At 43.8% G+C, this 13,119-nt stretch overlaps 1 protein-coding gene across 6 annotated transcripts in view; it reads left to right on the forward strand.

Moving 5' to 3' along the window:
* Positions 1-13,119, forward strand: part of LOC148055259 (uncharacterized) — a 102,173-nt gene that overhangs the window by 23,499 nt on the left and 65,555 nt on the right. For 4 of the 6 annotated variants that reach the window (XR_015705746.1, XM_087762281.1, XM_087762282.1 and 1 more), the window contains exon 2: positions 3,111-3,225. Coding sequence is in view for 3 of the 6 variants with exons in the window: in XM_087762281.1 (XP_087618407.1) it covers positions 3,153-3,225 (73 nt within the window). In the remaining 3 variants the exon portion in view is untranslated. Of the gene's footprint in view, positions 1-3,110; positions 3,226-3,340; positions 3,835-13,119 lie in introns of those variants that run through there. The other 2 variants (XR_015705744.1, XR_015705745.1) reach the window with 2 other exon arrangements.

Below are 13,119 nucleotides of genomic sequence, written 5' to 3' on the forward strand. Positions count from 1 at the left end.
ATGGTGAGGTTTTTGTCTGTGCTGTGATGAGGACAGTGATGGAGAACACTCTTGGGACCAGCTCTTCTCAGCTGAAGAGTCTCTGAGAAAGTCCTGAGGAAGGAAGGGTTTTCAGGGAGAGAGAACATTCTTTTTTATTAGCTCTACTAGAAATGCACAGACAAGTTTTTTGGTTAGACAGCCCTCTTAAGGCGTCTTTCACTAGTTGCAGGAGTGCCAGCTGTTATGTCCCTTGCTACTGTGGGCCACAAAAAAGGGTCCTAAATGTGAAGAGCAGAAGCCTGCTGTGGTTTCTTGTCACTACTCCACCAATTCAAGAGGTGACAGTACTGAGCCATTGCCCTACTGTCCTTGCACGTAGTGGCTCTGCCTCCTTTTGGGAATGTCTTTGACATTAAGCTCTGGGGGTTCAGCAGCTGTTGTGAAGGCCGTGGAGCGCACAAGGACTGCAGCCCCCGCCCCTGTGAGGAGGAGCGGAGGTCTGGACTGCGGACCCTCTCGTTGAGGAAATGAGGGAGGCAGCAGAGTCTGAATTACTCTGGTGCGCAGCAAGCGAGGTGCTTGTTCGACCCGACCGGGTGGATATGGGAGAGACCTCATGGAAGAGGTCTTGCGGAGAGACCTCTTGGGAAGATCGGTGCTCTTCTCCTGGAAGACACAATTTCCCTGCTTATTTTTATTGCAATTGTATTTTATTTTTGCATTTCATTCTTTATTGGTAGAATTGATAGATATTTGATAAGCTTGAGTCGCACCCAGTTGTTTCCTCAGTAAGTCCTTAAACCGGAGTTATATTCTGTTGCAGATATGCTGTGGCTCAAATAGCTGTTATGAGCTGAATATAATTTACTGAGTGAGGCTAAAAAAACCCTTCACAGTTTAAGAGTATGAGAGTGTGATCTGATAACAGAAATACTTCTAGGTCCTAAAGTTATTCCCTTCATTTGATAACATTCAGATCAGTCTATCTACAAATATTATTCATTGCAGCATTTTATTTACATTTTTAAACATGTTTGATTAACCTGCCTTTGGACTGCAGAGCTGAATGTCTAGTCTGATGGATGAACCGCATTGGAAAAATTAAGGATATAAACCTGTTTACCAAGATTGGGTGGAATCTTTACAGTTCTCTCTGCAGTCTTTCCAAATGAGATTTAGCCCGTATAATGGCGCTAAAGGTCTTTATTGAATCTCTTGGCGTGCCAGATAGCAAGAGGTCTGGGAGCGGGGCACTGTCACACGCAACCCTACGCGCTGTGCAAACGAGCTGACTCTGAGCTCCCCTTAAATTTTCCCCCTCTTCTGACAATAGCCAGAAATAATAACACGGTTGCACGGAAATCATTCGAACAGCACAGAAACAAATAAATACATGAAGGCTGACAGCTTCGCTGCGCGGAGCGTGCGTCCGGCGGGGAGCCGCGCTAGATGGGGCTCTCCGACAGCCCAGCACCCGCTCGCCTCCGCCGGCAGCTTTTAGCAGCACTCATTTAATCATATCTTGGCACTGCCATCGAGTATTCCAGTTAAAAATTTAAGTTTACAATCTCAGTTTCTTCTTGTCTTTACATAGCCACTGACAGAAAAAAATGGATAAAGCTGTCTCTAAATGGGTTCCTTCATTTTTTTATGATGAGTTTTCCCCACACTTACTGTGTGGTTCAGCGCATGCTGTATCTGTCCATTCCTGGAGTGAAACAAGCCATTCAAGTGGTTTTTAAGAGGTTAGTTTTGCTGTGGGAAGTTAGGTGATTACAGTAATTTAGCTGCATTAATCATTAAAACTAATGAAGGTGCTTACTGGCAGCCTTTCATCATATGGTGTCCTAAAACACTTCCCAGATCTGAAAAATTAAGTAAATGCATATTATCTGATGCATCCTAGGATTTGAAATCGGAAACAAGTCCTGCTTGCAGTGGTGCATAGAGCAGAACTATGTTAAAGTCAAACATGAGCAGAAATCCTGTGGCTGATAGAGAGCACGTGCAGGATTGCAGCTGGGGTTTCTCCAGCGTGCTGTGGGCAGGCTGAAATGCTTCATCGCTCTCGCTGCGCCATGGCGCTTCCCTCTGCCCCGGAGTCCTGTCAATTCACCTGGCTGCACCGGTGTGCCTTAGGAAATTAATTCCCTTTGCACTTAGTCCTGCTTTTCCATCGGGGGGGGATAGAGCCGGTTTGTGGCTGGTGTACGAGCCCAGAGCAGGTTAGGAGGTTTTCCATAGTGTGGGTGTGTTTGTAATAAGTTACTCTTCTTCATAGAAAAGAAATATAGACGCTTGCTACTTCCGTGAGACTCAGTGCCTCAGGCAGTGGGGTTCACCCCTCCCCAGATTGCCGCACTACTCGCAACCTTGCTGGGTTTCTCGCTGTTTTGCCAAAACCACTGCGAGGTCCTCAAAAGGATTTGCTTTCTGTGCAGACAGGGCTGCACCAAAAGCTTGCTGCATCAGTATCGCCTCGTGTTTACATGTTTCGAGGAGCATTCACTCTTTGACAACGCATCACAAGGCAGCAGATCAAAAAGGTCCACCTACTTCTCAGATTGTTTTTTCAACCCACTTTGCGCTGCGTGAGTCACGACGCCCAGGAGGAACAGGGAGGGGTGGTGGCATCTCATTGCCAGCGAGCTGTGCGAACCCCCAACACAATCAGCTCAACAGAAAGGGCTTTTTCAGGCATGCAAAAGGGGCAGGTAAATCAGGAATTAAGATTTTTGGCAAAGCCTACAGGGAGACTATGGGTCAAATGGCAAATTGGAGCAGATGAGAGAGGCCCGGGCAATTGAAGAGCCGGAGGCTGCGCCTGTTGCTCATCTGGGCCGTGCTCACAACCCTCCATGTCACGGGTACCAAAACTGACTTTATTTAATGCAGGAAAAGAGAGTTTTAATTGCTAGCTTATAATAAACTGTGTATGGCATGTAAATATTGCAAGTGTCAAAAGCTTCCAAAATCATAGCAGCAAACTTATCTGCTTATTTTTATCATATGTGAGAATGAGCTGTTTTTTTTCCAATTGGATAGCTGCTGTAATAGAAATAGTATACTGACAGCCAAGCTTACTCCCAAACCTAATGCATTTTCAACTTTTTTTATGCTGATTTCAGGAAGTACGGCTCCTGTAATTTGCATCCAGATATCGGGAAGCGATGCGTTATGAGAACTTCTCATCTACCGCCAGGGACGAACCTGCAGAAATCACTTATGCCAACAGATTTGCAGGTAAAAGTGTTTTTATTTTAAAAGATTGCTATAGGAATAGCAATTTTCTGCTTTAGCCTATGAATTAAGAACAGTGGGAATTTCAAACGCTTCTGTTGGACCTGCTGGTAAACAGGGGGATGGTCCAACTGCAGACACAGGATCACAGAGCAGTGATGAGTTTTCCAGCCTCATCTTCTTCATCTCCAGGAATATAATAAAGGCCTCTTTGCTACTAATGAATGAAGTCAGAGTGCTACAAAATCAACCCAAACGGGAATTTTACATTGCCATTGGAACGCAACAAATACCTGTGCATTGTGGATTTACATTAAACAAGCTTTTACAGCTAGAGCAGTGGCTTTTTGGAGGACTTGGTGTTCCAAGAGACTCAAGTGTTTATTATATTCCGTTTTCATTTGTATGCAGCCTCATGGACTTTGAGCAGATTGGTTGTGAAATTTTCATCAATTGTTCATTACTGGACTGTCAATTTATAGTTCTGGCTGTGTCTTTCACAAACACTTCCGCAAGTAGTGCGTTTGAAGAAAGCCAAGGGCGGGACTGGACTGTGGGTTCACAGTCCTTCTAGGTGATGCTCCCAGGTCAACAGTTTGGGTTCGTTATGAGGGAAAGATGTATCAGATGCCTGTGCTGTTGTTGCTCCTTATTCTTGCATAAATGGAAAATAGACAGTTTTCCGAGCTGTCAGTCTGGGATCTACAATAAGCAGTAAAAATAAACTTAAAAAGTAAAGCTCAAGCAATTGGAAAAGATGGTGCTTTTGTACTGTTTTCTCAAGCCAACTTGCAGCCTAAGCAAAATTATACGCAGCTTTTGCCAAGCTTAAGATTTCTAAAATGCTTTGATTTCCCCTCCTGCTCCCTGCATTGTTTGGCACTTTGCTTTCAGTGCACAACCACAGCGGGCGTCACAAATGTAACACGCATGTAAGAACAGGGGATTTTAAATGGTAACATGACAGAGACATCACTAGGTTTTCAAGGGAAAGGAAAGTGGGATGGGGAAAATAATCCAGTACTGCAGTAGGCTAAAGGCTTGATAAAGTCAGAGGTGCTTTGCAAGCAGTATTATTCATCAGTGGTATTGCTGAGTCAGAGAAGAAAGATCTACATAAAAAGAGCTGCTTTTGGATCATGTCTTAATGCAGAAATTTCCTACTAGATTTTTTTACTGGTGCTCAACCAACATCACTTGTGAAGCTACAGCAGTTCACATAGGAAACATAATGATGAAATTATTTCAGTTATGAAGTCTTCACAGTAGTCACTTGTTTTGCGTAGAGGGTTCTCAGTGCCCAACTGGGATTTCCTGTGATAAAAATAACAAAAATTTGGGCCCTGATTTTTTTTCAGGATGGGTTAGGATGCAGAACTAGTAACGTGCGAGCTCCAGGTAGTTGGCTGATATAGCTTTTAATGACTTTCTTCCTGGATTTTTCTTTTGACTGTTCAGAGGCCTTCCCAAGTTTGAGTGCATGGAGCCTCCTCCAAAGCTAATACCACCTCTGCCAGGTAATGGTCTTTAGGTGCTGTAGTGTCACCTCAGAGCATCCTGTAACAAAGCACACAGCTTTGCTTGTACAGCGGCACAGTCTTCCCATTTACGTGGGGCGCGCCTGTCCTGGCTATATCACTTATAAATAGCACAGATAAATATGTACATAGGTAACCAGCCTCCGTGTGGGGAAGTTCTTATCCACACGTACGCGTTGTCCCACGCGAGGCTCCTGTAGCGTGGTCTATACCTGAGAGCAGAGGTCCCCGGGCAGGGCTCTGTGCATAGCTGCCCACGCAGCCCAAGTGCAAGGCCAGCTTTTCCCTTGTACCTTCTCGTTCACCCACACTTACATTGCTGGGTTCTGGGGCGCCTTTTGGAAACATTTGTTATCCCACTTCTTTACCAGAGGAGATGATAGAAAAATGTCAAATTACCAGATTAATCCACCTTGGCAGGTAGCAAAAGCTATCTTTTTTTTCCTGAATCACTCAGCAGAGATGAGTTCTTGTTTTTAAGGGAGGCATGAAGAAATCATTCCAGTGTGGGATCCAGCACTCAGGTCCTTTTATTTGATAAAATTCTTCACTTGGTAACATATTAAGTCTTGACTTTCTGCTATACAGGGGATGACAAATGAAGCATCAGAGATAGGAATCAAATGATTAGGACTTGTGAAACCCTCATTTTGTTTTGCTGTCTCATTGCGTTACAGGAAAGCAATCACCCTTCCTGTATTGGCCTTTTTTTTATTGGCTCACAGATTAGTCTGGTACTTGCACTGGAAAGAAAACAGGAAAAAAGTTGTACCTTTTGTCTTCCTATTTCTGTTACAATTAATCTGATTTGTGTTCAGGCAATACCCATTCCCACTTGCAGTATATACAATTCACCAACCTTGCAACTACAGTTCCTTCTACATAAATCAATCTCTGTTTAATTTTATCCTGTACTGAATTTGACCAAACCCTCAGGAATTGGTTATAAAAACTGTACAAGTTCAGCTTTTTATTTTGATCAATTCTGAGGGCTGTAGGCAGGTATTCTGTAATGTAATCATTGCTCATGGAAAGCTGAAGTGTAGTACAAGAATTTTCATGTTGAAAATCAGACAACAAATTTTTAGTCATCTGTGCTGTCTGCGTTGTTCCCAATTTTTGAAATACTAAGTAACTTATAAGTTGAAAGCACTGAGAATGAAAGTTTTGAAGACTTCAAACAAGACTCTTATTTTAAAGTATTCATTTTTAAATTATTCATCATTTAACTTCCATATGGCTGTGGTGCAATATGGCCACACTATATATGGACATCTAATAACAACTTTAATTGGTCTTTAACAAGGAAAATGTTTTTTTTCCTATGTGTATAGACATATGATCCTGCACTGGTCCTCCAGCCACATTAGAATAAAAATAAGGGAGTTCATCAGCCCAACCAGCTTACAAAAAAAACACCAGAGATCTTCCAAAACTGGCTGTAGGTTTTGATTCTCTGTAAGAGACCCTTCAGTGCTGTGCGGGTAGGGGGACGTGAATGTCTTTCACCCCAAGTCTTGCAAAATGCTGTAACTGTAAAGTCATAAAGCCTGCCTGGAGGAGTGACATTGGCCGAGGTGCGAGAGGCTCTGGGGTGCGGGAACCAGTTGTGACCAATTTGTTCCCCACAACTCTGCTCCTGGGCTTCCTTTCCAACCATCCTGAGCATGGGCTTCGCAAAACAATAGAGGAAGAGCAAGCATCCACAAAGCCTCTGAGAACAGGGGACCTTTCTTCAGCAAGCCTGCTGGGTAGTTTGGGTCTGTACCTTTATCTGCCGCTTCCCCGGCGATGTGCAGCTCTTCGGGCGGCGGTGAGACCTTTTCCTGTGAAATGTGCTCTGGACTGTTCCAACACCTTTGCTAAAATTGCCTCTTTTCACTCAGGTCTGTCAGTAAGTGCTTTCACGTCCTCAGGGACCGTGTCCAAGTGCCAGCTTTGCTGAGGCTTGGTGATGGAGGCTCTTCAGCCTTTATGGCAGGGAGATGAGAAGCTGGGGGGAGGTAAGATAGCTGGAGGACCAACTAGCCTCAACTTCAAGAAATGCAGAACTACTTCCTTACAGTTTTTTTTAAGAGTTTTGCATTTCTTGATGAAGTTGAGGCTGGGATTTTATTTTTTCCAAGTCTTCTCCTACCTGATAGTAAATGAGTCCAAAAAAGATTTCTGTCATGTTACAATAGAAAACAAGACAGATTGCACCGTTGCTTCAGCTTTCATTTTAATACCTGCCAATACCATTTTGCAAATCCTGGAGTGTAATATTAAAAAAAAAAAGTGTAGCTAACATGAGGTTAAAAAATGTCTTTAGTGTGTAAAATATGAAGCTGGATGACACATAGGCAGCTGCAGATGCACTAATTTGATTTCATGCCTTAGAATCAACTGTTCTCCTGCACTGAAAGGCACATTTACATCCATCTGTCAAAGTCGGTTCCTTGTCTTTTCAGAGTTCCTCTGCTCTTGTTTCATCCCATACTCTGTTTGTGGGGGCGAGTTTGGAGCAGACTTTTCCAGCCCACCCATGTTTTTCAGGAACTCACAGCAAAAAAATCTATTTTTTTCTTTTTTTTTTGTTTTCACCCCTTTATTTTCTTTCCTCTTCTGAGTCTTAGGGAGGTATTATTCCAGGATTATTAGACACAGAATGTAGGATCTGAGTGTTTAAGCTTTAATCCTCATAAGCCAAAGCCCTGGCTACAAAGCTGGGTTCATGACATTCAAAATCATTTGATATCTAGCAGCGGAGAGTTCGGCATCAGTGAGGAGCAGCACCTGGGCCGGCGCTGCGGTGGCTCGGGAGGCAAGCGGGGCAGAAGGTGGTGTCGCCTGCGATGGCCGTGCTGGGCAAGCGCAGGGTGTTCGGCGTGTGACGGCGATGGCTGCGTGCCCCGTGGGAGAGGAGGGGATGGCTGAGGGGAAGGTGGGCTCAGCAGAAAGGCAGTGGATCAGCTGAAGGATGAGTGCCTGACTGTGGTGCAGTCCTGTGTGACCCTGTGCTAATCTTAGAGCTGCGTTTTCAGGTGGTCACCGCATCTCCTGGAAAGCCGGCCACCAGCGTCGTGCCAGCAGAGGAGTCCGCGATAACTGGCCTTAACGGCAGCAGACTGGAGCTTGAGTTATAGTCGGGGTGGGGGGGTGGAAAAAACACAAAACCCACACAACAAAAAAAAAAAACCCAAAACCAAAAAAAAAAAAACAACTCACCCCAGAAAAGGGGAGTAAATGTACTTCTGCAGTGTGTGTTTGTCTTGCTTGTGGAAGCTTCCAGAGCGAGCACTAAGCCTGTTCCTATAGGCACTATGCACCTACGTGCCCCGCAGGTGCTGTGTACTCACAGCACCGGGTCAGCTGGTGCCTTCAGGTGTTACTGCAATGCCTGTGATAAAGATTAATGTCCGTAAGGGCAGGCTTTTCTGTTGTTTTTCATTTGCCTTACTGCATAGAACATAGGGTAACTGAAATAAAATTTAGATCTTGTCCTGCATCATAGGTACGAGCAAAATCAGTATCTTTCATATTCTCACCACAGTGTGAGATTCTGAAGATGGAAATTAAAGGTGTCTGATAAGCTGCTAAGTCAGCCAAGCCCTCTCCTCTCTCTTTTTACTTAGTTTGTAGCGAGCAACTCATCAAGTTTATCAAAAGCTGAAATTGTTTTATGATTTAATTTGCCCATTTAGGTACAGTTGCCATCAAGAATCCATCACTCCTCAGATATTCACTTCCAGTATTTTGCTAATGGTGGCTGGACCCGTTGTTCACATTAGACTAAAATATGCTTTAAAACAAAACTTGAATGGAAAGATTGTGTGAGGAGAAACTATTAGTGAGCTGTTAAGACCGCAGTGCTCATGGGTGAAAGGTTTTTGCTGTGGCAAGAGGCAATGGGTTCTCTGATGCTTTTTCCTGGTTGGCAGGGAAGAATTGGCTCTTGGTAGTAGAACCTGTAACAAATTCTTGGCAAAGAGAATTAAAAACAGAGGTCAGTGCTGAAGCTGCATGAAGCTTATTAATTTTTTGCTTCATGAATTTTCATAGTGCTAAACTGACTTTAAAGTGAAAAGGCAATTGTCGTGTCTTTACCCAACGTATAATTAGGCAAACTTACTGCTGAAAGATGCAACAAAGATAAAATGCTTGGAGCTGGATTGTGCAACTCTTACTTCTGTTGGGAAGTACGTGGTTATGCTCCTAGGAGGTTTCAGACCAACAGTTGCTGTATAAAATGGGACACGCAAAATTACTTGGGTTCCAGCATGGCTCCATATTATCATCCTTTGCAATTTTTAAATTATTTTTTAAGCAGTGGCCAGGGCAAGAACTGTGAGTATTATTTCTGTGAAGTATCAGGACTGATGAGATAATGATTGGGGTCAGGCAGTAGCTTATTTCTGCGGAAAAGAAACCGGGTATTTAGTGGCATTGTGATACATCAGTAATCTTGAAGCACCTTGATTTTTCTAACACGCTAAAACAGTTGAAGCCTTCAATATGCTTGAAAAAACTCTGATTTCTGTTATTCAGGGGTTTGCTTAAGAAAGAGGCCCAAAAGCGTATGTTACATTTTAGATGATCGGTTCTGATATGTGAGTAAAACTCCTGCTCTCTTATGAAGAGAGATGGTACAAAGTACTTCTTGTCAGAGCAGGAATTATGGCTCTGGGAATACTTGGCTCTCTGAGGGCTTTTGCTGGGGCAGAGCTGCAGAATAAGGCATTTTGGTTAGGGGAAAAAAAAGTCTAGCCTGGTTCATCGTGATTGACTGTGTCTGAGCTCCGAGCCCTCAATGACTGAGAGCGAGCATTTTGCTAGTAAGAGCTGCGTGCTCAGACACTCCCTGCAATAGGATTTTTCTGTTTGTTTTCTTAGTACTGCCAGATGAAATAGAAGAGAGCGAATCTCCTCATTCTCTTTTAATTTCATATCTTCCAGTCTGAAAATTAAAACTGCTTTCTCAGTGGGAACCTTTACCTTTTACATCACATAGCTTCATCCTCCCCCTTCTACTTCCCAACACTTAATGGGCTGTAGGCAGCCAAACCACGAGACTGCGAGAAGAGTGAAATGATAATTCATTTGGGATGGAAGCAGGAGGCAAAATGTAATCCATCATATCTGCTCTATCTCATTATGGAGGTGAGACAGAAGAGAGGGCAAGCTGTTAATAAACTGGTGGATGAAGTTATTTTACCAATCTGTTACAGTGAGCGGGGATAGACAGGGGTAGAAGTGCATTATTCACACCTTTTCCTAATCCTTTTGTTCCTTATTCTGTGGAAATGCCTTTGCAAAGCTGGTAAAGCAGTCTGGCTTAGGGAGCTGACATCCAACCCCTCGCACCTTGTGCTCTCCTGTTTTACTGCATCTTGGTAAATAACCCCTCCCGGAGCTGCAGGAGGGCATCGCAGCAGGGGACTGACCGCTGCCCGGGCTGGAGGGGTGGCGGGGCTCACGACGGCTTCTGCAGAACCGTTCTTTGTCACAGCCATAGCAGATTTCCTCACCCCTCGAAGCAAAGCTGCCCCCCAGGAATTGTGCCACCTCCCACGAGCTCTGGGTCCCTGCGAGCTGCCCCTGCTGTGAGCTGCCGTCCCTGTGGAAGGTGTGGGTGGGCTGAAGGCAGCCTGTAGCTCAGGGAGCTAAATCCTGCTTCTGCTGAGAAGTATTTTGGGCAAGCCTGTATATTCCCGATATCCCTGCTCCTTGTGTGTGTGTGAGCAGCGAGGATGCCCCGGCAGCGCGGGGGTCCCAGCGTGCACCTGTGTGCCGTGCCATGGGGGGCTGCAGCTCGCACGTCCGTGGAGCTGTGGCCAGTATCAGTGCTGCTGGTGTGACGGGGAGCCGGGATCTGAAGGGCTGGAGTGTCACACCACATAAAGTACTTCTGCTGTCTTTTCCTTATATGCAAATGTTTCAGTAGAGGTTGAATCTGGTCAAGTTTAAAAGCTGCCTCTAAGGGAACAATAGAGGCACGTGGATAATGCACTTCAGCAGCCCTGTGGAATTACTTATTTTCCCCTTTCTTTCGCTACCCACAAAACTACTACTTTCTCTTCTGCTGTTTTTCATCTTGTAATGTCTCTCTGGCAAGGATGAAACCTTATTCTGGAGCCTTACTCTGGGCAGATTTGTAGCATGTCTGTGCTAACAAGGTTTCAGTTTCAAGGCTGTCATTTCAGCAGTGAGACTGCTGCACATTATTATAATTGTGGTTTGTGTGCATTACAGTCTGCAGAAGTAAAATTTCAGAAGAAAAATGTTTCCATGCATCCAAAACTTATGTAAGGTTGCTAATGAAAAAGAAGGATAGCTAATCACATAAATGTGCTAAGAATGTTTTTCTTGTTTTTCTTAAACAAACGGAAAACCCCAAACAAACAAAACACCCCAAACAAAAAAACCCAAACCAAAGCCCAAGACCCTGTATGTGCAGGCATCCATCCTTTCTTCACTTTTTTGTTACTTGGTTGGGGTTTTCCACAAGATTGTCAACATTTTGTTCCTCACAGTGCAGGCTGAAAAACTTTATGGAGAGTTCCTGAGTCGAGCTGGGAGGCGTGGGAATGCCGGTGGGTCTGGGCAGCCTCAGGCAAGCTGCGTTTCTTGTTCTGCTCAGGCTATCTGCAGCACCTCCGGACTGTCGGAGGTGTGCTGAGCTGCGCAGTTTAGATCAGTAGGTGCTCTGAGTTATAAGGTGAAAGGTGTAAATTATTATTATACACATAAATATGGTTCAAAGGAAGGAGCTGTAACAAATGACCAAGCATCTATCCATTTGTATTATGTTCTACTGTTAGAGAGTGCTTAGTTTTCCTCATATCCCCCCTACTACAGCTAGGTCCTTAAATCTTGGTCCCTTAAATCTATGATTACTTGTGTTAATTCCTCACATCTTCCTCTGATCTGGCCTAAATGTAGGGTTCACCCCCTCTACTGACAAAGCCTTCTAATTCATTGGTGCCCTGATTGTTATTTTCCACCTTTACTATACTTAATGTCTTTAATTATTCTTACGATAGGCTCAGTATGTCGGTAAACGTTAGTGAAACTCTACCGTTAACTCCCTTGCCATGAAAGCACTATTCCTTTCTCCTCTCCACCTTCCTTCTCAGCTGTCACTGCTCTGGCAAACAGCAGTAGTAATAATAACAACAGAATAACTTGCAGAAGATAAATGAGGTTCCTGAGTTGAAAAGACTCACTTACTCTGTTTGCACCAGGGAGGACTAGATTGAGACATAACCTCATTAGCATTTCTGTATGATCACAATAGGGCTGCAGGGGTTGAGACTAAATGTTTTCCAATTCAAAGGAGAGGAGAGCAAATTTACAGATGATGACTTTATTAAATTTAAATTACTATAAAAATATCTAGGCAAGGCTTCAGTGATGACATGAAAATCTCTTTCAGATTTTCCTTCCCATTACACAGGATTTTCAAGCAAGTTCCACGAGAAGAGAAGCGCTTGCATAGCTTCCCTCCCTTCATACTTGGACTTGATTTTACCCAGTTTTTAATTGAATTTGTAAACATTAAAATTCTTTGGTTTTGTGTGTGCAGCAAGGAAAAAGAAAAATAGCTTTGAAAATAGCCAGTAAGGGACTTCCTAGGAAGCTTTGCTAATGTTGGCTCCCTGCACTCAAAATGTCCTAACACGTAAGTACAAGTCAACAAAAATCTAGAACGGAAACAAATGTTAGCAAATACACAAAACAATTAGTTCTGTTCTGTCTTTCATGTCATCCTGAGACATAAATTGCCTAGAGCTGTTCTTGAGAAGAGAGTAGATTGTTGGTACTTTCGGTATCTTTCACTCGGAGTAAATGGCTCAAAGTATTATCGGAAATTCTAGTCTCGCTTTCCTTTTTCGAATAGAGATAATGGCCATATCCTAAAAGATGCTTTTAGTGAAAGCACTAATTATTCCTTCTTTGTTGCAAGCCTCACCAGGGTTTGCTGACTGATAACCTCTCCTCTCCTTGGAAATTTTCCTTGCCAAAATAGGACTCAAATACTTGAGAGCCAATTTGAGGAAGATGTCAGTGCCATGCTGAGCTAAATTCTGAATAAAGGATTTAATTTCCTAGAGCTGCCGTCTGGCATCTTTCAGAAGCTCAGAGCTCGTTCTAAAAAGGACGAGCAGGAATGTGATGTGCATATTTGCCAGAAACAACTGGACCTGAACTGGACGCCAGTGCATGGCAGGGAGAAGAGCACTTGTGATGGACCCAGGCCGTTGTTAGCAACGCTGGCAATATCATTAATGAAAGAAGCAGGACTGCACATATTTGACAGGCAGTGTTTTATATCTCCTTGGAGCCCATACATCTCCTGTGTAATGCAAGCAATCTTACT

This window comes from Nipponia nippon, unplaced genomic scaffold, assembly GCF_047370975.1.
Source record: "Nipponia nippon isolate SJK-2023a ecotype South Korea unplaced genomic scaffold, ASM4737097v1 scaffold_25, whole genome shotgun sequence".
In the NCBI taxonomy this organism is placed as follows: Eukaryota; Metazoa; Chordata; class Aves; order Pelecaniformes; family Threskiornithidae; genus Nipponia; species Nipponia nippon.